The 27,310-nt window shown below is 48.1% G+C and overlaps 1 protein-coding gene across 2 annotated transcripts; it reads right to left on the reverse strand.

The window, feature by feature from the left end:
• On the reverse strand, nucleotides 1-27,310 carry DNAJB12 (DnaJ heat shock protein family (Hsp40) member B12). Of its 2 annotated transcripts, none has more exons than XM_007539419.3 (9): nucleotides 27,018-27,310; nucleotides 11,945-12,125; nucleotides 10,633-10,778; nucleotides 7,173-7,358; nucleotides 6,946-7,025; nucleotides 5,352-5,461; nucleotides 3,763-3,935; nucleotides 2,930-3,027; nucleotides 1-1,805 (listed from the first exon to the last, which is right to left on the reverse strand). In XM_007539419.3, the coding sequence occupies exons 1-9, from the start codon at nucleotides 27,148-27,150 to the stop codon at nucleotides 1,776-1,778; spliced, it is 1,137 nt and encodes a 378-aa protein (XP_007539481.1). In that variant the 5' UTR covers nucleotides 27,151-27,310; the 3' UTR covers nucleotides 1-1,775. The 2 variants fall into 2 exon arrangements, with proteins under 2 accessions (XP_007539481.1, XP_007539482.1); XM_007539420.2 differs by having other exon boundaries at nucleotides 2,877-3,027; nucleotides 27,018-27,249.

A 27,310-nucleotide genomic window follows, 5' to 3' on the forward strand; every position in this document is an offset into this window, starting at 1 on the left:
GCCAGGCACATAATAAACATATATTTATAGATGTACAATTTCAGAATTCTAATTCAAGAAATACAGCTTCTCAGGGGGATCCTTTCGGATCTATGTTCTTATTGCACATGGCTCAGCCCACCTAGGGACATCTACCAAGAGCAGATGGTCAGGGTGGCAAGGAAAGAGCACCAGGCCAGGGCAGGATACTCTCACCTGTTTCCAGTTATCAGTCCTCTGGGATGGTGGTCACTTCATCATGGGGTTAGGACTGTGTTTTCAACACCAGATTTCACATTTCTTTACCAAGCTTCCATTCCCTGCAAGAATCCTATTTGTTGGGGGGGTGGTGAGGAAGGTGTGGGTTTAAAAAGAGCCAAGAGGAAACTTGGTAGGATGGTTGTGAAACTCCTGGCTGGCAGCTTGGGGAAGTAAGGCTTTGGAAGACGGCCGGTTCAATGACACCCGACGCCAGAGGAAGTATGAGAAACACGGCAATTCCTAAAGGCCCAGTATAATCTGTGGGAATAAATAAAACCTCACACCCTTCCCCTGGTAGCAACTGACGTTTTGAGAAAAACGTCCTTGTTTAAAGGAGGGGATAGGAAAACCCTCTGGTTTAGGTGCATCCTCTGTCCAAACTGCAAGAGAAGCCCTGGTCATGGCATGTCCAGAGAGTTAGAGACAGGTGAACAGACACAGGCTTTTTGCAGGAGTTGGCTGCTGCCCTGGGCTCCCACCACCTGGCTGACTCTCGCAGCAAGGACCTTCCAGAGTCCTGGATGCACAGCTTAGGAGAAACCAGTGGCAACAATGGAACTGGGCCCTGTGGCACCTGTAAGGCAAAACTCATTTAAGGGCTAAGGGAGGAGGTGGTGAGGCAGCTGCTGGTCCTCTCTCCGATTCTGCTGTTCTTTGTGGCAGTGGGTCAGAGGGCTCCTGGGCACCAGGACAAAAAGCCCATCCAAGCCGGACTCTACCTGGACTAAAACTGACCCAGTATCTGCCTCTAGGGCCATTTTGCCCTCCCCTTGCCTCCCTCCTCGCCACACCCCCCAGCCTACTCTCCAACAGCTTAACCATAAACCTGGCAACCTTCAAAAGTTCCCTACAGATCTATACTATCATGATTACTACTGCCATCAAAAATAAGCCGAGGTTGAGGGGGACATTAAGTGTCTGAGCCCATGTTCGTTATGCTGTCAGCTGCGGCCGATATCCAGCCTTCGGAAGGACCAGGTTGCCTCCCCTGAACAGGCTTCACTTCCTGAAACAGGGAAGAAATCAGCTAAACAACATAACCAAATCTCTGCATAGCTTAAAAAGAAGACTATATATATATATCTCTTTATATATGCCTCTTTTCATATAAATAGATATATATATACACATACACTCCTCTATAGTCACATTCTGTGGAGAGCGGTGCACTCCCAGCCATCGCCTCACTGGCTTCCACGGAGAGACAACTGGTGGCTGGAGGGAGAGAGGCAGTCGGGAGCCCTCCCTCCCCCCCCCCCCAGCCTTCCCACTGCCGGTGCTTCAAGTTTCACATTCTACTTTCGTTGCCATGGTTTCTGTATCCTAGGAGAGAGCCGATGAGGAGGCTGGAGCTGAGCCAGCAGAGAGGCAGCCCCTTGGCAGGCTTTCCTGTCCATTCTAAGAGGTTTCCGCATTTGCTTGGGTGAGAGAGAGGGCAGTTGTGCGGCATTCGGCCTCCAATTCCATTTTAATTTTTTTTTTTCCGTTTATGTCTTTCTTTAAATATACAGTCCATTATCTTGGCTCAGTGCATGTCACCAAAAATTCTCCAGGGATTTCATAGTCTGGGGAGGAGAGTGGTCAACTGTTAGCTCAGCTCTAGCTTAGCCCGTGAGATAAGCAAAGCCCCTCGCCCTGCCCACCTGGTCCCACCTGATCTCCCAGTCTGTTTCACTCCCCCAGAGGCACTAGCAAACAGCCTGGAAGCAGAAGCGGGTGTGTGACTGGGTCCCTGCTGAGAAGATGCCAGCAAAGAAGCGGGCACACAGGGTACCAACACAGAACTTCTGCTGGCTCTGCACACGCCTCTGGGCTTGGCGCCGGCAAATGTGGCCTATGGCTCTCCACCGACACTTACTGCAGGGGTGCAGGGTGGCGGTGCAGGGGCAGGAAGGAAGCCTGCTACTAGCAACTTTCATTTTTTTCCCCACCCACTTCTGTCTTTGACACTGAGCTCGTAACTTTCTCTTCTCTTCCTCTGACCACAGGTGAGATACTTGGGTGGGGCAGAGGCCTGTGGTTTCCAGGCTGCCAGGTGCAGGAGCACTGGAGAGAGTGACTCTGTCCAGCAGACGAGGGGCTGTCAGGAGGCATGGGCCTCTCTTCCCCGGCCCCACCAGGCTTCTTGTCTCTCCCTACCCCTCCTCCCCCATGTTCCCTTTCTTTCTGCCTGGAAGGACAGAACAGGAAGGGCTTGGCCCACCTATTCCCACAAGGTCCTTCCTGGTGTCAGGCAGAGCTATCATCTTGGGTCCACTGATATCTGACGGTCTAAGTACCAGGGGCAGACTATGGTCTGCTGCCCTTGAGCGCTTCGTGGCTGCAGTGGACCAAGGAGGCATAATAAGCGGCTTTTGGCAGCAGCTCTGGGTTCCCTTCCTCCTGGTTCTTGGTACTTCACAGCCCAAGAGCCAGGCTAGGAGTCGGGTCAGGAGTAGCACTGAAGGGTAGGAACAGGCCTCAGTTTCCAAATATGGCCTAGAGCTGACTCTACTCAGTAGGCTGGAGGTCAGGCTAGGCACAGGCACCTGCCACAGTCTCTCGGCTCCTTCCCCTCCCTCTCTACCCCTCCTCGGCCTCATGACCAGGGACGCAGCTACCAGGAGTTGCAGGGCAGAGGAGGTCCTGGATCATACTTGGACCACGTGGCGTGTAAGGCCCAGGACTATCCATGTAGGGAGGCCTGCACCTCTGACAGTCGGTTACAGCTTGGGGTGCTCATCTTCTGTGCTTTGTGGTACATTTCTGTGTTGCCGAAATATCGGGCCCGGTACAGCAAGCCTTCCTCTGCAAAGCAACAGGGCAGGGTTAGGGCTATATCCTGAACTTCCTGAAGACACCTGCCTGCTCTGTGGGGGTTGGGGAAAGGCAGTTACAAAACCAACAGCCAGGGGCTTGGCAGTGGTGCACCCAGTTAGGCACACACATTACCATGTGCAAGGACCTCCCCATCTGCAGGAGGGAAGCTTCATGAGTGATGAAGCAGGTCTGCAGGTGTCTCTCTCTATCCCTATTACCCCTCCCTTCTCAAGTTCTCTCTTTCCTATCAAATAAAACAGAAACAAACAAACAAATAAACAAAAAACCAGTTGCTGTGAGCAGTGGGTTTGTCATTTAGACACCAAGCTCCAGTGATAATCCTGGTGGCAATAAATAAATAAATAAATAAAACCCAACAGCTGACCTCCCTTCAGGGAAGAACCCAGAAGAACAAAGATGATGGTGTTAACTAAGGAGAGGGATAGAGGTAGGAACCTGCTCAGACCTTCTCAGAGCCCACGGGCAGGGTGGTCAGGAAATTCACTCCAATCCATACATACTTATCTCTGGCAGCCGCAAGGGCAGGTGGCCCCCTGGCTCCCAATTTCAAGGTAACAGGGATGGAATCCAGCTCTTGTCTGGCAGGTGGCTGGCACAGGGCAGTGCCAGGTGCTAGGCCCACAAATTGCTGCCAAGTAGAAGCTTCTCCTTTCCCGCTCTCCAGCTCTACCCCAACACACAGACGCGCACACGCACACTCACTCTGCTGCTTCTCCTTCCAGCAGTTGTTCCGGAGATTGGCGATATAATCATCTTCCACGTTCCTCTCTACTGTTTTGAGGCTGGAGCCTGTGTATTCATCAGAGAAGGTGTCTGCCACATAGTAGAGAACGCCCAGATGGTCGGTGACCCGCTTGTGGACATGGCCCACAGACCTGGACAGACATATCAGACACAGAGTAGGCATGGGTCCCCAGACACAGGGTGATGCCAGGGATGGTGTGACCCCCTGCCAGACGGAGGAGCTGCTTCCCTCCCAAACTAGAGCTAGAGCAGGAACCCCACACCACCCAAAGAGAGGGTCTGGAGACAAGGCAGGCTGTCCCTACTGTGCAGGGGTGCAGACTACGGCGCGATCTTTCTGGGTCTTTCTGCTTACCACTCTGTTGGTCTGGGGCCTGAGAAGTCTCTGCGGAGAAGCCCTTTCCTACAAGGCCTTAGTCAGGGAACTATGGAGCCCGAAGAGGGTCTGAGCTTTGTCTTTGAGCTCTCTGTGCTCCCAATGTCCTCATTCAGCCTCTAAAGCAATCAATACTGAGGACTTGAAGAGCTCAGTCTAGAGTTAAGAGGCTTAGGAACAAAATGACAGGAAAGATTCGAAGGAGTTGGACCTCCCTTTGGGTTCTTAATTCTATCTTCTAGCTCCAACCAGGCTAGCTTCTGTAGGCTGTGGGACTAGCCTCAACACACAGACAGGATCAGTCTGTGAGGACAGTCCGGATCTGTCTACTGCAGCTTCTTGAGCTGTAAAAGACTAGTAGCCTCAGGCCAGAAAGCTCCTGTTGACTGTGGGTTCAGTGGACCAACCCTGCCCCCTGCTGGCTGAGAGAGGTTCTGCCAGGTTCTATCTCCTCACTTGGCCACTTGGTGGGAGTAGAGGGCTCACACCAATAGAAGCCGGTCAGAGGATCACTTGAGACACTGCTCTAGGTGCCGGAAATTAAGGGAGGGGAGCAAGTGCCTCAGAAAGTCACATGACTTATCCAAGTTCACGACTGGGACTGGTGTCTGAGAGCACCTATTTATACAACAAATGCTACTGAGCATTTCCTGAGCCTGACATTTTATGTGTACTATTAATTTTCACAAGCTGGTAAACTGTCGTTCCTATCTTCCAGATGAGGAATCCAAGGCTTAGAGGAGCTACAAGGGCTGCTCAGGCTCCTGCAGTGGCCTAGTTAGCAGCGGAGTTGGAACAGGCCCTCTCTAATCTTTCTCTGGTCCCAGGCCCCCCAGTCAGAATATAAAACAAACTTCCTTATGTCAAGGTCAGCAGAGGAGACTCGAGGGTGGGAGTTATGAAGCCTGTAAACCATCTGCAAAGACTCTGAATGTACTGGTTGCTCTGCTAAGGATCCGTGTCACTGCACTGTCTTACAAGACTATGACCCTAAAAATGTCAAGAACTTCAGCTCACAGGCAAGGTGTGCTTTTTTGATTCTCAGTAGAGTTCTTCACTGTGATGGAGAATCTGCTGGGAAAGAGTGGGAAGGAAGGGTCTGGCAGGGGCTGAGACTCGGAACCTCTGTCTGCTCACCACCCTGGCCTTGCCCCCAGTTGTGGGTACTCACGGTCTCGGGCTTAAACTGTAGGGCGGACTGGAGACCATGAGCTGGCTGAGAGCTGACACGAGGATCAAGATGAGGATGGGCATCAGTTGAACAAAAACCCCCAGCCCGCCCTGGAGGGAAGAATCAATGGTCACCCAAGTCAGGCCTGGAAGGGATGGCTGGGGTGGGAGGAGGTCTTGCCACAGTCACCACAGGCTCCCTGGCACAATGAGCCCCAGGAGGTTGGATCCAGCTGCTATATAAACAGGCCAAACTCCTCCTCCCTCCTCCCACCCAAAGCCCCCCCAGTACAGAAGCTCCTCCACCTGCCAGCTTCTCCGGACAGAAGCAAAGAGCTAATTGTTGCTAAATGTGGGGAGGTGGTGGGTATAATATGAGCTGGGGAGAGAAAGGGGGGTGATATTTTGTGATGCAGAACTCATCTAGATGATAAACACAAAAGCTTAACTAATGACTACGGGGGGGGGGGGGGGGAGTATATTAGATTTTCATGCCTCAAGCCCCACAGGCATTATCACATGCCAGTACTGAAAAATGTTGTGATCTCTCTCTCTCATTTTCTCTCTTTCTCTCTCTTTTACCAGAGCACTGCTCAGCTCTGGCTTATGGTGGTGCGGGGGATTGAACCTGGGATTTCAGAGCCTCAGGCTTGAGAGTCTCTTTGCATAACCATTATGTTATCTACCCCCACCCCTGTGATCGCTCTCATGAAAAAAAGTATCTTTAAAATAAAAAAAGGGGAGTCGGGCGGTAGCGCAGCAGGTTAAGCGCAGGTGGCGCAAGGACCAGCATAAGGATCCTGGTTCGAGCCCCCAGCTCCCCACGGGACGTTGCTTCACAGTCGGTGAAGCAAGTCTGCAGGTGTCTGTCTTTCTCTCCCCCTCTGTCTTCCCCTCCTCTCTCCATTTCTCTCTGCCCTATCCAGCAATGACGACAACAATAATAACTACAATAATAAAACAAGGGCAACAAAAGGGAATAAATAAATATTAAAAAAATAAAAATAAAATAAAATCTTCACACACACAAAAAAAGAATGTGAAAACAGAAGATCAGACTGTCAGAGCAAGTAGGAACACTGTTATAATGTTAAACGCTTTGCAACTGTCCGTAGTCATTTAATTTTAGTCAACTAGCTGCTCTTTAGTGTGTGACATTCAAGCTGTGTCTGAAGTGCTGTCTCATACAGTTTTCACCTACATTTTTAAGGGAGCTGAAAAGAAGTAAGAAGAGCCAGTCTCTATGTTGTCATCATTTACAGTATTCTCATCAAGTTTAACTTCACAGCTGGAAAATGTCATTTTGGCCTTATAAACCAATGGACTGCATGAAGGCCATTTATACCAACCTGCCTGCAGGTGGAGAAGTTTTTCCATTGCATTTCCCAATACCAGCATCAAATTCCCTTTCCTCTCTTTGGGCAATATGGAGCATAGCTCCCTCTGGTGTCGCTCAGCTGAATAGCAAGGCAGGGCCAAAAGGGCCCCCTGGTGGAACTGTCAGACTGGAACTGGGACTCCCTCCTCCAGTCCCCCACCCAGTGGGTGAGACATGGCACCCTCCCTTTGCTTTCCCCAGCTCCTCCCTCACTCACGTCACCCTGATTCTCCCGGCGGTCCTGCCTTTGCTGGTAAGTATAGCGCATGCGGCCGTTGCTGTAGACATGGACATTACCTGGGGGTCACAGGGAATGAGTCAGGAGTGGAGCTGCGGGTCCAGGGAGAGCTTGGCTCCCACCTGCCACCATCACTGCCCCCCCCCCCCCAGAGGTATATGGCACAGTGAGGGTGTGTGGGGGGGCAGGGGGGACCACAGACTTACTAGATGGGAAGCCACCACCAAAGAACATGTTGAAGAGGTCTTCAGGGGAGATGTCAGCCTCAAAGCCACGGTGGAAATCTCCATGCCCATGGCCGTGCCGGGCTGCTTGGCTCTTGTCATCACCAAACTGGTCATACTGCTTCCTTTTCTCTGGGTTGCTAAGTACTGCATAAGCTGTGCCAATGGCTAGAAAGAAGGCAGAAAGGTTAGAACCGAGGATTCTGGGAGTACAGGTGGAATTTCCCATATCAGCCAAGATTTCACTTTCTTCAAGTAGTGACTGAAGAAGTGGGAGTCCCTGAGAAGTTTGGCTGCTGGGAGTGAGAGGAGTGGGACATACAGGATTCCTCTAAGTGTATCAAAGCAGAACAGGCCAGTAGGCGATGAACACGTAGGCACCTTGCCCTCCACTGCAGGATGGTTCTTTTCTTTCTACCTTCTTTTCTTGCCTATCCTTCTAAGAGATGATAGAACAGAGCACTGCTCGGTTCTAGTTTATGGTGGTGCCTGGGACTGAACTTGGGAATCAAAAACCCTCAGGTATGAAAGTCTTTTGTGTAACCACTAGGCTATGCCCCCTGTGTACCAGGCACTTCTGAGGCATCACCTTATTACTCCTAACCCCACCTCCACTCTGCCAATAAGAAAAAAGACTCAGAGAGGTTACGCAACTTGAGTTCACACAGCACCGACTGTTGCAGAGTCAGGATCAAACCCCAGTGAGTTCACTTGCTTCAGGTTTGCTCTGGTTTTATGGGATACCCCCACCCCAAATGAAAAAAATAAACCCACTTTTCATTCTTAAAGTGTCCCTGGATATATGGGGTACCTCTTTCTGCAGGCTATGCAATCCTGAAGTCAGAGTTTAGTATATGGGCCAAAGATATATCTCTGTTGTAAACCAGAAAACTGAATGCCCAGTTTTAGATGAGATTCCTCCACTGCTGCTGCATGGCCTGGGTGAGTCCTTTCCTCCCTGGGGTCAAGGTCACAGCTACTGTTCTGCTGATCTGCCTTGGGGTCTCCCCACCAAACTTGTCCCCTCCTCCTCGACTTGTCCACGCTCAGAGTAGTGGGTCTAAGCTACAACCCCTGAGCGAAGGAGAAACCCTCTCCTCCCATTAACAAGGTCCCCACTCTAGATCTGGCTTCTCAGTACCTGCTGGGGAAGGTGGAGGAAGAGGACAGGGGTAGAGAAAAACATTAACTGGCTATAGCCATTTTGTCTTCCTACTCCCAGTCTTTTCCCCTGAGACTGGTTGGCAAGGTCCCTTAACATAGGGAAAATGTCACTGAGACCCCCCAGGACAGGCAGTGTGTAGATAGGTGAGCCAGGAGGCCTGCTCCTGCCTGCTAATCACTGTGGCTTTTTTTCTTTTAAACTGAAAATGCACGTGTTTGTTTATTCACCACTCTATTTTGTGTATCACTCCACTCATTTAAAATTTTTTTTTCTTTTTTTTGGGGGGGGAATAATTATTTTTTTATTATTGTGGAATTAATGTTTTACACTCAACAGTAAATACAATAGTTTGTACATGCATAACACTCCCCAGTTTCCCATATAACAATACAACCCCCACTAGGTCCTCTGAATCCTTCTTGGACCTGTATTCTCCCCACCCACCCACCCCAGAGTCTTTTACTTTGGTGCAATACGCCAATTCCATTTCAGGTTCTACTTGTGTTTTCTTTTCTGATCTTGTTTTTCAACTTCTGCCTGAGACTGAGATCATCCCATATTCAGCCTTCTGTTTCTGACTTATTTCACTCAACATGATTTTTTCAAGGTCCATCCAAGATCGGCTGAAAACGGTGAAGTCACCATTTTTTACAGCTGAGTAGTATTCCATTGTGTATATATACCACAACTTGCTCAGCCACTCATCTGTTGTTGGACTCCTGGGTTGCTTCCAGGTTTTGGCTATTACAAATTGTGCTCCCAAGAACATATGTGTACACAGTTCTTTTTGGATGGATATGTTGGGTTCCTTAGGATATATTCCCAGGAGAGGAATTGTAGGATCATAGGTTAGGTCCATTTCTAGCCTTCTGAGAGTTCTCCAGACTGTTCTCCACAGAGGTTGGACCAATTGCCATTGCCACCAGCAGTGTAGGAGGGTTCCTTTGACCCCACACCCTCTCCAGCATTTGCTGCTGTTACCTTTTCTGATTTATGACATTCTCACAGGAGTGAAGTGGTATCTTGTTGTCTTTATTTGTATTTCTCTGACAATCAGAGACTTGGAGCATTTTTTCATGTGTTTCTCAGCCTTCTGGATCTCTTCAGTGGTGAATATTCTGTCCATGTCCTCCCCCCATTTTTGGATGGGGTTATTTGTTGTCTCGTTGTTGAGTTTGGCAAGCTCTTTATATATTCTGGTTATTAAACTCTTGTCTGATGTATGGCATGTAACGATCTTCTCCCATTCTGTGAGGGGTCTCTTGGTTTGGGTAGTGTTTTCTTTTGCTGTACAGAAGCTTTTGATGTAGTCCCATAGGTTTATACTTGCCTTAGTCTTCTTTGTAATTGGATTTGTTTCATTGAAGATGTCTTTAAAATTTATGTGGAAAAGAGTTCTGCCAATATTTTCCTCTAAGTATCTGATAATTTGTGGTCTAACACCCAAATCCTTGATCCACTTGGATTTTATTTTTGTATTTGGTGAAATACAGTGATTCAGTTTCATTCTTCTGCATGTTTCAACCCATTCTTTCCAACACCATTTGTTGAAGAGACTCTGCTTTCCCCGTTTAATAGTCTGGGCCCCTTTGTCAAAGATTAGATGTCCATAGGTGTGGGGATCACTTAAAATTTTTCTGATTTACTTTCTCTTTAAAAAAATTTTAAAAATTATATTTATTTACTTATTTATTGGACAGACAGCCAGAAATTGAGAAGGAAGGAGGGATAGGGAGAGAGACAGAGAGACACCAGCAGCGCTGCTTCATCACTCGCAAAGCTTCCCCCCTGCAGGTGGGGACTGGGGGCTCAAACCCAGGTCCTTGCGCACTGTGACATGCGCTCAGCAGGGCTCCAGCACCCAGCCCCTCACTTCACTCATGTCTAATTTCACCATATTTATCCAGCATTCTCAGAGTTTACTCCATTATTACAAAGGCAAACATGAGTGATTCTAATACAAAAGGAGCTTGTGTGTCAACAGTGATGCCTCTCGGCATTTCTACCTCCGTGACTTTGGAGAAGCCACTGGCCATCTCTCCCATCAGCTGCCTTCCACTAACCCTGGGGAGTAAGGACAGAGGGGAGTGGCTCTCTCTGAACTCTGACAGACACTGCATGGCCAGTGGGGGCCACTCGGGTAGTCTTCCCAGGAAGCAGCTCTTGGACCCAAGGGACTTAAATCCAAGGTCGCTTCTAGAGTTGTTTTGGTCACTTATTTCTTCCCAAGGACTGGAGATAAAAACACCCCCACACCAGGGACCATAGCTAGCTTACCTTTGAAAGCTTCGGTGGCACCAGGGGCATGGTTTTTGTCTGGGTGGAATTTGAGGGCCAGTTTGCGGTATGCCTTCTTCAGGTCCTCATCTGAGGCCCCTCTGCTCACCCCCAGGATCTCGTAATAATCTTTACATTGCTTGACCCTGGGAGAGGGAGAAGAATGGGACAGGGAGTTAGTTCTACATGGATCCAGGGCCAGGAGGTGAGGTGAGTGAGGAATAAGCAGTGGGGGCTACACAGCTCTGAGCAGACTCAGGTGACCTGCAGGGCTCGGCTGACAGCTCCTCCAGGTCTGTCAGTGGCTGTAGTCAGGGGCCTTGGCCCAAGGGCAGGTGCATCCCCAGCTCAGCCAGACACTCTGTCCTGGCCATTGGAGCCTCAAGTGGGTGACATAAAGGTCAGGAAAGGCAGATGGCTGCTGACCTATCACAGGGCACTAAAGATTCCGTTTCTCTTTGGTCTGCACTTAGCCCCAGGGCTCCTGGAGGATCCCAGATTCTTGGCCTGTCCCATTGCCTTCCTAGAGCTCCACGATCACTTTCTACTAAGACCAAGGGGTCTTCTGGTCAGCGCCCTAATCAGAAAAATGTAAACTGATTTATGCTTTCTTGGCAAACTACAGTCATGTTTGGTCATACACAGGGTGCCTGAACTCCAGACCTGAAGCGAGTTTAATCTCACAAACTCCGCAGGGCTAGAGGTGGCTCCTAGCAGCCAGGACCATGAGGGTATGAACTTGGACAGACTCCTAGCGCAAGCTGGAGAAGGGGCCAGATGAGAAGTGAAAGACAGGCATATTTACTCCTGAGAAGCCCGGGCTGCCTTCTTTAGCCTAGCAGTAAGCTGCTCCGGATAGGGCCTGTCCCAGGCTTGGAGGATAACTCTCCTTTCTCCACTCCACCCCACACAGGCCCTGGTCTGAAAGAATCTGAAAGAGTCTTTGTTGGGGATGGGGGATAATCTGAAGGTCTCATCTTGGACAAACAGAGCTGTGTAAAGAGGTTATGGGTCTGAGTGGCTAACAACAGAGGAAGCTGGTGGTGTCAGCATTTCTAGCCTTTGCTGTGAGCTGTGTAGGTTGGAAGGGACAGTGGAGTCCTGACAACCACGCTGTCTATACAGTGGATTCCAGGACTCGGTGAATCTGACCACTTTGGGTCTCATCCATCTTCAAGACCTTTCTAGGACTCAGTCAGACCACAGGCAGATCGATGCGAGGCGGAGAACATGCAGCAAGAAGCTTTCTCTTGACCTGAAAACATCCCCAGCCCCCCTCCCCCCGACTCTGGGGTCTGGCCCAGCCCACTACCTTTTCACGGCTGCGACTTGTTCTGCAGTGTAGCCCTTGGTGCTGTCTCCTCCTCCGGCCTCACCGTTGGCTGAGGGGCCATCTGCCCCACCTGCTTTCCTGTGGGTCGTGTGGGCCTCCTCTGTGGGTGAGGGCTGGTCACCAGTAGACTGTGGTTTCTTGTTGAGGGACTCAATCAGGACTGTGCAAGACAAGGAGATCATTCAGTACTTCTGCTCCAATGAGGCAACATGTGTTGGCCCAGAAGAACCCCACCCTCCATCCCATCTGCTGATTCTCCTAGCAAAGCCACACTATCTCCTTCTCTGACTTGGGCCTGTGATGGCTTGTGGGAGAATTGCTTGGATCTCAGGATCCACAAACCTTGGGAATCAGCATGGGATGTGTCATTTTAAAACTCAACAAAAAGACAATCTTTCAGACCTTTAAAATCAAAGCAGGGCTGGGGAAGCAGCATAAGGACTATATAAAAGACTTTCATGCCCGAGGTTCTGAGCTCCTAGGTTCAATCCCCATAAGCCAGAGCTGAGCAGTGCTTGTCAATCTCTCTCATGAAAATAATATAAATAAAATACTTTATACTTTATTTATTTCCTTTTTGTTGCCCTTGTTGTCTCCACTGTTGTAGTTATTATTGTCGTCGTCGTTGGATAGGACAGAGAGAAATGGAGAGGAGGGGAAGACAGAGAGGGGGAGAGAAAGACAGACACCTGCAGACCTGCTTCACCACTTGTGAAGCGACTCCCCTGCAGGTGGGGAGCCGGGGGCTTGAACCAGGACCCTTCCGCCAGTCCTTGTGCTTTGCACCACCTGCGCTTAACCCGCTGCGCTACCAACTGACTCCCAAAAATACTTTATAAAAAAACTGAAAATCAGTATGTTCAAAAGTCTATAGAGTACTATGATGGGCCAATTTGCAATGGGGCCCCACTAGTAGGCCCAACTGAATCATCCATGGGTTACCTGGGAAGACTCTCTGCGGGTCTCACTTCCCTGTGAAGGGGAACAGGGCCAGCAGTGGTGTAAGACACAGGACAAACCTGCTATGCAGACTACTTGCTATTTTTTACATTTTTCAAGTGGCTAGTCATTTCAGATGCCCTATTTCAATATGCAGAGATCACTTGCTATCACTCAGAATCATGGTATTCAAATCCAAATCTCTGGTTCCTTCTGACTCTGCAGAAGCCCCTCACCATCCTCCCTTCCCCCAATCCCTGTTCCAGGCACAAAATTGGTCGTGAGCCCCCATTATGCCCAAGGCACATTGACCTGGGAAACCAGGCATCTGAACTACAGCAGGGATCAGGAAGGACAGCTGCCCAGCTTCCCTCTAATGTGACAGGTGTCTTCTGAGGCTCAGGCACTGTGCTGGGTGTCACGCTCTACTGTGCCACAACTGGGTCTCACTCATGGGGTTTGCTGGGAGCCCAGTGCTGAGGCCCAAGTGATCCACTATGCTCTGAGTCACTGCAGTCTTAACTGCAGCAAACTCACGCCGTCACTGAGTTAGCAGCTGGGAAATCCAAGCACAGGAGCCGACAGCTGAGCTTGTCCACATAAAGGAGGGAGAGGAGCTCCTGCAGCAAACCCGGGGGCGGGAGGATCTAGGAGTCTGTCTACTGTGTGCTGGGCATGGTGCCTCGTTACTCTTCACCAGGTCCTGAAAGGTAGGGTTGTGGGGCTTTTTGTTTGCTTGCTTGCTTTTGCTTTTTAGATTTATAAAGAAAGAGAAAACAGGGGGCCGGGTGGTGGCACACCTGGCTGAGCACATGTTATAGTGCGCAAGGACCCAGGCTCAAGCCCTTGGTCCCTACCTGTAGTGGGCAAGCTTCACAAGCGGTGAAACAGGGCTGCAGGTGTCTCTGACTCTTTCCCCCTCTCTGTAGCTCCCTTCCTCTCAATTTCTGGCTGTCTCTATCAAATAAATAAATAAAGATAATTAAAAAAAAAAGGAGAGAGAGAACAAGAGCATCAGTCTAGCATATGTGATGCCAGGGGTTGAACTTGGGACCTCATGCACTGAAGCTCAGTGTTCTACCCACTGTTCCACCCCCTGGGCAGCTTGAGATGGGTTTTATTACCATCATATCCATGGAAAGGAAGGAGCTGTATGTCTGATCAACATGACCATGGCTGCGCACACTGGACAGACAGCACTGGAACCCCAGATGCCCAGTTCCCAGAGAGAAATGGAGAGAGGAGGGGAAGACAGAGGAGGAGAGAGAAAGATAGACACCTGCAGACCTGCTTTACTGCCTGTGACGTGACACCCCCCTCCCCCACAGGCGCCGGGGGCTTGACCTGGGATCCTTGTGCTTCTCACTATGTGCACAGGGTAACTATGCTGTTACCCTGGACCACCCGGGTCAGGCACGAGTCCCTTCAACAGTCACTCCACATACAGAAGGGAAGCTGAATTCACAGCAGCACAGGTGGTAAGTCTCAGCTCAGCAACTTCCTACCAGTACGGCCCTGGCTCATCCAACAAGTCTCTCCGGACCCGTGACCAGGGTCTGAAGATGAAGGGAGAGGATGAGTGAACGCCTGGCACAGACTCTGACCTAGAGCACTAGTCCAAAAACAAACTGACTGCTCACAGAGAGGGGTGGGAGGCAGGGGACTCCAGGCTTAGGATTGCCTGGAGGTTCTGGGCTCAGTAGTAACCATGGTATTTAGGGTCTCCAAATCCAGCACCAACAGAACAGCATGGAAAGTAACTAGCAAAAGAGAAGCTGAACCAGATGGAGCAGGAAGAGGAGCTGGTTTGCTGGCTTACTCTTTCATGGCATGCCAGATCTTGCATGATTCCACAGTTCCCAAGACTTTTTATTTCTTCGGTTTTTGAAAAAAATTAAGAGACATAGAGGTAGGAATGGGGACAAAGAAGGGGGGGTAGAAAAAGGAGAGCCACCACAGCACTTGTCATGCACAGTAATACCACGGGTGCCAGAGACTCAAACCATCGCACGTGATAGATGTGTGTGCTCTACCATGAGAGCTATCTCCTGCGTCCTACTTTATTTATTTCTTAAAAATACTTATTTATTCCCTTTTGTTGCCCTTGTTTTATTGTTGTAGTTATTATTGTTGTTGTTGGCTAGGACAGAGAATAGGAAAACCATACAAAAGATCAATGAAAGTAAATGTTGGTTCTTCGAAATAAACAAAATCGACAAACCTTTAGCCAGACTCACAAAACAAAAAAGGGAGAAGACCCAAATAAATCGGATAGTAAATGAAAGAGGAGAAATCACAACAGACACTGCAGAAATTCAACATATCATGCGAGGCTTCTATGAACAACTATATGCCACCAAGCTAGAGAACCTGGAAGAAATGAATGATTTCCTAGATACCTACCAACTTCCAAAACTAAGTCAAGAGGAAGTGGATAACATGAACAGGCCCATCACAGCTAATAAAATTGAAACAGTTATCAAAAATCTTCCCAAAAATAAAAGTCCTGAATGAATTACAAATGAATTCTACAAAATGAAATTACATTTGAATTCTACAAAGTGAATTCTACAAAATGAATTGAATGAATTCTACAAAATGAATTCTACAAATGAATTCTACAAAATGAATTCTACAAATGAATTCTACAAAACTTTCAAAGAAGAACTAATACCTCTACTTTTAAAAGTCTTCCAGAAGATTGAAGACACTGGAATACTCCCTGCCAGCTTCTATGAAGCCAACATCATCCTGATACCAAAAGCAGACAGGGACACAACCAAAAAAGAAAACTACAGACCAATATCTCTGATGAACATAGATGCAAAAATATTGAACAAAATTCTAGCCAACCGGATACAGCAGTATATCAAAAAGATTGTTCATCATGACCAAGTGGGGTTTATCCCAGGCATGCAAGGTTGGTTTAATATACGTAAATCAATCAATGTGATCCACCACATCAACAAAAGCAACACCAAAAACCACATGGTCATATCAATAGATGCAGAGAAAGCCTTTGACAAAATACAACATCCCTTTATGATCAAAACACTACAAAAAATGGGAATAGATGGAAAATTCCTGAAGATAGTGGAGTCTATATATAGCAAACCTACAGCCAACATCATACTCAATGGTGAAAAACTGGAAGCATTTCCCCTCAGATCAGGTACTAGACAGGGCTGCCCACTATCACTATTACTATTCAACATAGTGTTGGAAGTTCTTGCCATAGCAATCAGGCAGGAGCAAGGAATTAAAGGCATACAGATTGGAAGAGAAGAAGTCAAACTCTCCTTATTTGCAGATGACATGATAGTATACATGGAAAAACCTAAGGAATCCAGCAAGAACCTTTTGGAAATCATCAGGCAATACAGTAAGGTGTCAGGCTATAAAATTAACATTCAAAAGTCAGTGGCATTCCTCTATGCAAACACTAAGTTAGAAGAAATTGAAATCCAGAAATCAGTTCCTTTTTCTATAGCAACAAAAACAATAAAATATCTAGGAGTAAACCTAACCAAAGAAGTGAAAGACTTGTATACTGAAAATTATGAGTCACTACTCAAAGAAGTTGAAAAGGACACATAGAAGTGGAAAGATATTCCATGTTCATGGGTTGGAAGAATTAACATCATCAAAATGAATATACTACCCAGAGCCATCTACAAATTTAATGCTATCCCCATCAAGATCCCAAGCACATTTTTTAGGAGAATAGAACAAATGCTACAAATGTTTATCTGGAACCAGAAAAGACCTAGAATTGCCAAAACAATCTTGAGAACAAAGAACAGAACCGGAGGCATCACACTCCCAGATCTCAAACTGTATTATAGGGCCATTGTCATCAAAACTGCTTGGTACTGGAACATGAACAGACACACTGACCAGTGGAATAGAATTGAGAGCTCAGAAATGAGGCCCCACACCTATGGACATCTAATCTTTGACAAAGGGGCCCAGACTATTACATGGGGAAAGCAGAGTCTCTTCAACAAATGGTGCTGGAAACAATGGGTTGAAACATGCAGAAGAATGAAACTGAATCACTGTATTTCACCAAATACAAAAGTAGATTCCAAGTGGATCAAGGACTTGGATGTTAGACCAGAAACTATCAGATACTTAGAGGAAAATATTGGCAGAACTTTTTTCCGCATAAATTTTAAAGACATTTTCAATGAAACGAATCCAATTACAAGGAAGACTAAGGCAAGTATAAACCTATGGGACTACATCAAATTAAAAAGCTTCTTCACAGCAAAAGAAACCACTATCCAAACCAAGAGACCCCTCACAGAATGGGAGAAGATCTTTACATGCCATACATCAGATAAGAGTTTAATAACCAATATATATAAAGAGCTTGCCAGACTCAACAACAAGACAACAAATAACCCCATCCAAAAATGGGGGGAGGACTTGGACAGAATATTCACCACAGAAGAGATCCAAAAGGCCGAGAAACACATGAAAAAATGCTCCAAGTCTCTGATTGTCAGAGAAATGCAAATCAAGACAACAATGAGATATCACTTCACTCCCGTGAGAATGTCATACATCAGAAAAGGTAACAGCAGCAAATGCTGGAGAGGGTGTGGGGTCAAAGGAACCCTCCTGCACTGCTGGTGGGAATGTCAATTGGTCCAACCTCTGTGGAGAACAGTCTGGAGAACTCTCAGAAGGCTAGAAATGGACCTACCCTATGACCCTGCAATTCCCCTCCTGGGGATATATCCTAAGGAACCCAACACATCCATCCAAAAAGATCTGTGTACACATATGTTCTTGGCAGCACAATTTGTAATAGCCAAAACCTGGAAGCAACCCAGGTGTCCAACAACAGATGAGTGGCTGAGCAAGTTGTGGTATATATACACAATGGAATACTACTCAGCTGTAAAAAATGGTGACTTCACCGTTTTCAGCCGATCTTGGATGGACCTTGAAAAATTCATGTTGAGTGAAATAAGTCAGAAACAGAAGGATGAATATGGGATGATCTCACTCTCAGGCCAAAGTTGAAAAGCAAGACCAGAAAAGAAAACACAAGTCGAACCTGAAATGGAATTGGAGTATTACACCAAAGTAAAAGACTCTGGGGTGGGTGGGTGGATGGGCAGAATACAGGTCCATGAAAAATGATGAATGAAATAGTGGGGGTTGTATTGTTAAATGGGAGTCTGGGGAATGTTATGCATGTTCAAACTATTGTATTTACTGTTGAATGTAAAGCATTAATTCCCCAATAAAGAAATAAACTAAAAAAAAAAAAAAAAAGAAAAGTTTCTGCTTACAGGGAAGAGGGTAGATAGATAGCATAATGGTTCTGCAAACAGACTCTCATGCCTGAGGCTCCAAAGTCCCAGCTTCAACACCCCAGACCACCAAAAGCCAGAGCTGAACAATGCTCTGGTAAAAAAAAAAAAAAAAAAAAAAGTTTCTGCTTACGCACAAATAAATCTCTCTTCTGGCCTGGACACCCCTCTACCAGGCCCATTCTGAGATGTGACTGCCTTGTTCTGACTTACTGTGGCATCCTTCATGGGACAGTGGCTGGTAAGTTACTGGCACTGAAGTTAGGCAGGCACAGCTAGGTTCAAATTGTAACTCTGCTCCTTCCCAATAAACCTGGCACACATTTAAAAAGAAGAGAAACTGGGAGGCCGGGCAGGAGCGCACCCGGTTAAGTCACATAGCGCGAAACACAAGGACTGGCGCAAGGATCCAGGTTTGAGCCCCTGGCTCCCCACCTGCAGGGGGTCGCTTCATAGGTGGTGAAGGGGGTCTGCAGGTGTCTATCTTTCTCTTCTCCTGTCTTCCTCATCTCTCTCAAAATCTCTCTGTCCTATCCAACAATAATAGCAGCAGCGGCAGCAACAGCAACAACAATGGAAAACAGATGGCCGTAGGAGCAGTGGGTACGTAGTGTAGGCACCAAGGCCCAGCAATAACCCTGGAGGCAAAACAAAACAAACAAACAAACAAACAAAACCAGAGGGGGTGGACTAGCAGAAGAGGGTGAAAGCTAGGTTGGCCAAAGTGGCAGCTGAGATAGAGGTGAGAACATTTACACAGTTAATCACCATGGGGGCTTCCTTCTCCTCGAAGCTAGACTGCAGGATCATCCTGCCTGGGCTCAAACCTGGCTGAACTATTTACTAATGGAGTCGTCTTGAATAAGGTAACACAACTTCTCCATGTAAAACAGCATCTACAGGGGCCAGGCAGAGGCCCACCCTGTTGAGCACACACATTGCCATGCGCAAGGACCCAAGTTTAAGCCCCCAGTCTCCACCTGCAGGGGAGCAGCTTCAGGAGCGGTGAAGCAGTGCTGCGGCCGCGCCCTTTCTGTCTTTCTATCTCTTCCTTTGTTCTCAAGTTCTCTGTCTTATCAAGGAAAAAAAAAAAAAAAAAGGCTGCCCAGAGGAGCAGATTCCTATGCAGACACCAAGTCCCAGCAATAACCTGGTGGCAATAAAAATAAAGTAATGACAACAGATAAAAACTGCATCTCCAGGGAGTCCGGGCTGTAGCGCAGCGGGCTAAGCGCAGGTGGTGCAAAGCACAAGGACTGGCATAAGGATCTCGGTTTGAGCCCCGGCTCCCCACCTGCAAGAGAGTCACTTCACAGTCGGTGAAGCAGGTCTGCAGGTGTCTGTCTTTCTCTCCCCCTCTCTCCATTTCTCTCTGTCCTATTCAACAACATACAACAATAATAACTACAACACTAAAACAACAAGAGCAACAAAAGGGAATAAATAAAATAAATATTAACAAAACAAAACAAAACAGCATCTCCCTCATGAAGACTAAAAGAGTAAATGAGTGAACATTTACCAAGGGCTCAGCAAAATGCCCAACAAACACAAAACTACCTACTACTGCTGTTTCTTTCCCTCCTCCTCTTACTAAACCGGGGTCCCACAGATCGAGGCCTTCCCTGCTCCGAGCTGCCTTTGCATTCAGATGGAAAGGCAGACACTGGACAGTGCTGGGGCTTCCACCCATGTGGAGCCGGGGCTCAAAGCTGGGCTACACACAGGGCACAGCATGGTCCTACCGTGTGAGCGCTACCTCTGGCCTCTGCTGGCACTTTTGTTTTCAGGCTCTCTACATACCTATGGCATTCAAAGTAAGTCAGCAGAGAGAGACCAGAGTAGGAAAAGAGCCTGGGGAAGGAACTAGAAGTCTGCTTCCTTTGTTAATTAGTCTTGGCTTCGTCAAGTAATTCAATTCTTGAGGAGTCAAGATTCCAGCCCTCTCAGGGCGGCTGTGAGGGGAGAAATAAGTCAGGGAAATCAGGTGAATGGACACGTTAAGTGCACAATATGGCTTATAAAGGTTGTGTGTGTGTAGATTTTTTTTTTTTTCTGGAGTCAAGGCTGTAACGCATACATGATTTTACTGTCTTCACGCCACTTTTCCATTCACTTACAGAGAAACAGAGGGAAAGAGAGACACTACAACTTTCTCCAGCGCCACAGGACCTTCTATGTGGTGCTAAGACTCAAACCTGGGCCATGAGTATGATAAGGTACATGTCCGGTCCATGAGCTATCTGTCCAGCCCAAGCGTGACTGCTTCCAAAAGGCAACTCCACTCAAAGCTCACTGGTATTAGAACCTCTCTCACCTGGACCCTGGAAAGCTGAAATCTCTTAGGAGCAAATGCCTCCCTCCTCCCCCTCCTGCCTTTCCTCTTGGCCATCCAGACAGCCTGAATCCCAGAGTCAATAATTTCACTTGAGTCTTACTCAGCCTGAATTGGAAGATCTTCCAAGTAACTCTCTCTCTTTCTCTTTAAATATTTATTTATTCCCTTTTGTTGCCCCCTTTTTTTTTTATTGTTGTTATTGATGTCATCATTGTTGGATAGGACAGAGAAATGGAGAGAGGAGGGGAAGACAGAGGGGGAGAGAAAGATAGATACCTGCAGACCTGCTTCATCGCCTGTAAAGCAACTCCCTGTAGGTCGGAGCCGGGGGCTCGAACCGGGATCCTTTTGCTGGTCCTTGCACTTTGTGCCATGTGTGCTTAAGGCCATGTGTGCTTAACCAGATGCACAACCGCCTGACTCCCTCTTTCTTTCCCTCCCTTCCTTCCTTCCTTCCTTCCTTCCTTCCTTCCTTCCTTCCTTCCTTTACACAGTGCTGGGGACAAACCCTGGGCTATTTATGCTGTCACTAATTTGCTACCCAGCTCCAATTTTTATTCTGTTTGTGAGTAAGTGAGTGGGTGAGAATATTGAGAAAACACCAGTGACCAAACGCACCACTCCCCCACCTACTGAGTCCCACCCATTTTCACCCCTGGTGTTGTTTACAGTGCTCCCATATGGAGCTGGGGATTGAACCCAGAGACTCAACATTCACTGAAGCACCTTCTAGGCCCTCCACCTCTCTTTAGATGCTAGAGAAACCGAGGGCTACAGATGTTCTCACTGGCTCCCAGGAAAACCTGGAAACTGACTGCTATTGGTAGGCCTCAGGCAAAGTCAGTGGCTACCAGGCTGCCAGGTTCTAGAGACTCCCTCAAGGAATCACTAGTCTTATTAGCCTTGTCCTGTGACCTGCTAACTTAGGGCCTGGGCTACTGTCCCCCAGCATCAATGACCAGCCCTCAGTACTTCCCTGCAGCTCCCATTCCAGTCCCCTTACAGTCTTTTCACTGTGAGCTCCCTTGGCCCTTCAAGGTTGCTCTGAGTCTCCTCTCATCTCTGACTCCGAGACCAATTCTCTGCCCAGGCCCTGGGTCCTTCCCCGCTCATTTCCTGGCTTGTCCGTTTCCTCGCATGGCTTCTGCAGCAACTAACATTGTTGTTCACTACTTCGTTGACACACTGCTCCCTGGCTACCTGGCCGCTGCTCTCCCTGGGGACTCTTTCTGTTGTCGCTCCGCTCCATCTCACTTCATAGTTTCCTATTTTTGTCCACTGGCTAAGGACAGATGTGGCCCATACTTGTGCCTGGAGCAACCTCCTCTGCATGTTCCACACTTTCCCAGTGACCGCAGCCAGACACAACTCCACTGAGCTAGCTCCATGCTACTGAAACAATCCACTGGCACCTCACACTCTGCCCGCCTCTTCCCACCCACACTTTTTTTTTTAATATTTATTTTCCCTTTTGTTGCCCTTGTTTTTTATTGTTGTTGTCGTTGTTGAATGGGACAGAGAGAAAGGGAGAGAGGAGGGGAAGACAGAGAGGGGGAGAGAAAGATAGACACCTGCAGACCTGCTTCACCGCTTGTGAAGTGACTCCCCTGCAGGTGGGGAGCTGGGGGTTCAAACTGGAATCCTTGTGCTGGTTCTTGCACTTTGCGCCACGTGCGCTTAACCTGCTGCGCTACCGCCTGACACACGCACCCACACTTTTCAATCTTGGTTTCCTCACATGGGTCTGGATTCTGTGTTTCCATTTTTCTACAATACCCTCTCTCGCACAAGGAATGGTACCTTCACTGACAGCCTCACCTCGGGCCCAGACAACCTGCACGTCCATCAATACAACTACCTCCCCATTGGTTTTGTCTTGAATTCCTTGAATTCCTTCTCTCCTTCCCTCTCACTAACCTCCTTTCATGCTGTTTCTTCCAAGAACAGAATCCTTGCAACAAGGGCAACAAAGCAAAAAAAAAAAAAAAAAGGCCTCCAGGAGCAGTGGATTCATAGTATAGGCTACAGGCACGGAGCCCCAATGATAACCCTGGAGGCAAATCAAAGCAAGCAAACAAACAAACAAACAACAGTATCCATGGGATTGGGTGGCGACACAACCAGTAGCTATCATATGCCCAGGCCCCCATCTTTAGGGAGAAAGTTGCACAAGCAGTGGAGGAACACTGCAGGTTTCTCTCCTCTCTCTCCCTGTCTCTCACCCCCTTTCAAAAAAAAGAGAATAAAAAAGCTCACTAGGGATGGTGGTAGAATTGTACAAGCACTAAGTAAGCCCCAGCAATAACCCTGTGGCCAAAAACCAAACACAAACAAACCCAAAAACCCAAACTGAACAATATCCTTTTATTATTCTACCACCACTTTCCCCCCCAATACTACAGAAGAAAAATGAATAGTCTGGCCTGGTAGGAAAGAATTTCCACAATCTGGTCCCAGCCTCAATCCTCTCTATAGTAATTTTAGTTTCTTATTTATTTACTTAATTTTTTTTTTTTTTGGGGGGGAGGAGTATTATCTTTATTTATTTACTGGACAGACAGCCAGAAATCAAGAGGGAAGGCGGTGATAGTGAGGGAGAGAGACATCTGCAATACTGCTTCACCACTCGCAAAGCTTTCCCCCTGCAGGGGAACACTGGATGATCGAACCTGCGTCCTTGTGCATTGTAACATATACGCTCAGCCAGAGTGCCACCACCCAGCCCCAATCCTCTCTATAATAAAGTGACCTACTCAGCTTCCAATTCTTGCTACACTCAATCTCTTCCCCCAAACGCCTACAGCTTTCAGCCTGCATGTCTTTTTCCCAGCATGCCCTTCTCCAGGTCTCCTATATTCCTCCAGAAGCGCTGCTTCCTATCCTCCTCAACAAAGCCTCCTCTCTACCACTATTTCTGTCCCTGCCACAGTGCTCACTATACTGCTTATGACTCGCGTCGGGGAGACTGTCCTCCCAGCATCTCTCTCCACCTCACCAGACTGTGAGCCCGTGGAGGGCAGGGATTTGACTTTCTCACATTCATCCTTATGTTGCTGGTGTCTAACACAGCGCTCACCTTTCATTTAGTCACGATTATTGTTCTATGTTTGTGAGATACGTATATATAACTGTCTCTTTACTAGATGTTAAGCTTTTTGAAGACAAGGATCATGTCTTACAAATCCTGCTACACCACTTAGCACCAAGCAGAGAACTGTGCATACTAAAGAAACAATCTGGGAGTCGGGCGGTGGCACAGTGGGTTAAGCGCATGTGGCACGAAACACAAGGACAGGCCTAAGGATCCTGGTTCGAGCCCCCGGCTCCCCACCTGCAGGGGAGTCACTTCACAGGCAGTGAATCAGGTCTGCAAGTGTCCGTCTTTCTCTCCCCCTCTGTTTTCCCCTCTTCTCTCCATTTCTCTCTGTCCTACCCAACAACAATAACTACAACAGCAATAAAAGACAACAAAGGCAGGCAGGGGTAGATAGCATAATGTTTATGCAAATAGACTGTCATGCCCGAGGCTTCGAAGTCCCAGGTTCAGTCCCTTGCACCACCGTAAACCAGAGCTGATCAGTGCTCTGGTAAACAAACAAACAAATAACAACAACAAAAACCACAAGGGCAACAAAAAGAGAAAAAATATTAAAAAATAATTTTTAAAAAAGAAACCATCTGTTGCTTTGAAGGGCCTGAAATGAACTTGATGTCAAGTGCAGACAACCACCTAATATATAAATTTTTTTAACCAAGATCTCCGTAACCTAGGCCCAAATTAACTACAGCTCTTTGCCAGCTTGCTGCAGGCCTCTAAGTTGCCCAAAGTGAAGTTTACAAAGTGGGATGAGGCATATGTACTCTTTCTGGAATAACACGAATATGACAGATACGCAGAAAATGATTCTTTTTGTGTAAGAGCAAATCCCACGGAGTGAGCCCCAAGAAGGACAACCATCCAAGTCCTGAACTCTTTTGCTAAAAGGAAGCTCTCCACAGGCCATGTTATTACCACCCTTTCTTGGTCACCTGCCTGAGCCCCTCGAAGCATCAGTCAGTGTTAGGCATAATGCTGAAAGCTGGAGGGTCCCCACTTCACCGAGCTCTCCTTGTACAGTATGTGACTTAGTTCACAGTCAAGCTTCCCGAGCTGGCTATCTCAGGAGTCCTGGCAAATATAAGCAAAAACTTTCTCCAAGTGGAGACAAACAGGTCAAAGATCAACCTGCAGAGTCGGGGAAGGGGGGTGGGGGACAAACACAGGCATCCTGGGTCATCCTTTCTGCTAGTGTTCCCCCTTTCTGAGTTTCATTTATTGACTTTTAAAGACTTAATGCTTAACCAATGAGAGGACTATGGTGTCAATCTGGCACACGTGACTCTGAGGATTGGAATGAGGACCTTGTGTTTTGAGAGTCCAATGCTTTATCCACTGTGCCACCTCCCTGGCCACTTTTTCTTAATCTCATTATGTGGACAAGGACAGTTCAAAGGCTGAATGCCACTCTTTTAAGTCAATTCATTCTTTTAAAAAATTATCTTTACTTATTTATTGAATAGAGACATAAATCGAGAGGGAAGGGAAGATAGAGAGGATGAGACAGAGAGACATCTGCAGGCGGGGCTTTCCCCCTGCAGGTGGGGACTGGAGGGCTCGAACCTGGGTCCTTGTGCATTGTAACATGTGCGCTCAACCAGGTGCACCACCACCCAGCCCTCATTTCATTCTTTTAACACAGAGAGTCGGAGAATTTGTTTTCTGTGTGATACTGAAGTCCCTTGCCTCGGAAATGGCTCCTTATACACCAATAATAATGATCTTAGCTTCCCTGATACAGCTGGCTCAAGTTAGAAAAATGCATTCCATCGAGCTTCCTAAGTAGAAAAATCCCTGTAGGGACTACTGTTAAGTCACCTGTGCCTTTGCAGAAGAGAAAACCAAGTTTAGGAAGATTCCCTGGTGGCAATCAGGATGAGAAGCTGGACCTTCTGGTTCTAAGTAGCTGTCAGATGCCAGGCTGCTTACTAAACAGTAACTGCAAGCACAAAATCTGCACCTTCATTTTCCACTGGGAAGTTCATAATGGGTGTTGCCCCTTTTTTCTGGAGATGTTGCTTCATGACAGTAAGTGTCTTAGGGGTCGTTTCACACATCTTTAAAATGTGTTAGCACTGCATGCCCACAACCCATTAGTCAACACCCCCTCCACCCTTTTTTTTTTTAATGTTTTATTTTTTATTTTATTTTTGAGAGAGATGCAGAGAGAGACACAGAAACACCAAAGCACTGCACAGCTCTGGCTTATTGGTGGTGCGGGGGATTGAACCTGGGACTTTGCAGCCTCAGGCATGAGAGTCTCTTTGCATAACCATTATGCTCTACCCCCCACTCCCTCCAACCTTTCAAGCCCTGCTCTTTGCAAACCCTTTACTAACTGCAGCTCTGGGCTCTGTTTTTGACGGACAACTTTTTTTTTTTCTTCCCCTTTTCTTTCCCCTTTCCAGCTTGTATTAAGAAAAACTTGGTGCAAGGGGACGACAGCATAATGGTTACTCTCGTGTCTGAGTTTCTAAAGTCCCCTGCCCCCCTGCACCACCATAAGCTAGAGCTAAGCAGCACTCTGGTTAAAAAGAAGAGGAAAAAAAATGAATGAATGAAAGGAAGGAAAAAAACTTGCAAAGAGAGCAGGCCTGGGTAAGGGGAGCTCCCGAGTTTAGAAGACCGCAGCCTGGTGCTGCCCTCAGCCCGACACAGGGTTCTGGGGGTGCAGACGCCTGGGGATGGGGGGGTGGGCGAAGGCAGCCGCCACCGCAGGCCATTCGGCCCGACACCGCACGGGCGGGTGAAGGGGCTGCAGGGAGGTGCGCGCAGCCCCGAGTTGGGACACCGTCCCGGGCCGTGAGGGGCTGGGGCTCCACGCTTCCGGGGGAGGTGCCCGGTCCTCACAGGGAAAAGTGAGAGAAGACTGAGAGGTGCCTTCCTAGTCCACCCAAAAGGTCGACAGGCTTCTCTCTCTACAATTCATTCGCCCCGTCCGAGGAGTAATTGTTGATTTCCCTCAACTAGAATATTTCCCAGGCCGGCAGCTGGTCCTGGGCCACCGAATGGCCTCTTGGGAAAAGTAGTTCGCTTTCGCTTCCAACTAAGTTCCCTTCGCCCTGTCAGGCGGCGGGCTCTCATTCTTGGAAACTCCAGATCTCAGAGGGTTCCAGAAGCACCCGGGAAGCTGAAGTCGCCGCGGCCCCCCAGTCATCAGGTGCCCAGCATCCCGGCCAAGCGTGCGAGCCCAAGACTACAACTCCCAGAAGGCACCGCACGTCGCACTGCGCACGCGTAGCCGCGCCTCGGTACCCCTCCCCCCTCCTCCAACTGCTCCTGTCGGTCCGTTCCCGTATTCCCCCCATCAGTTCTAATGTCCCCTCTGCCTTTCCCGCACTTCACACTCACCACGAACTCGCGGCGTCGGGTACAGTCGCTGCGCCTTCTCCAAGAAGCGGAGAGCCCGGTCGGGCTGGTTGCTTTGAATGGCCTTGAGGGCGATGCTAATACAGCGCTCGGCTTCATCCTTGTTGGATTCCATGGCGGAACCAGAGCGCGGAACCGGGGAGGGGGAGGCCGGGCGAGCGAAAGGCTGCGCCAGCCGCCGGCGCGTCGCGGGACAGCCTAGCGCAGGTTGATGACATACAACTCTCCGCCCCGCCTTTTCTGAGATTTGAGAGAAACCGGAAGAACTACCGTAT

Source organism: Erinaceus europaeus, chromosome 1 (genome assembly GCF_950295315.1).
Source record: "Erinaceus europaeus chromosome 1, mEriEur2.1, whole genome shotgun sequence".
Taxonomy (NCBI): Eukaryota; Metazoa; Chordata; class Mammalia; order Eulipotyphla; family Erinaceidae; genus Erinaceus; species Erinaceus europaeus.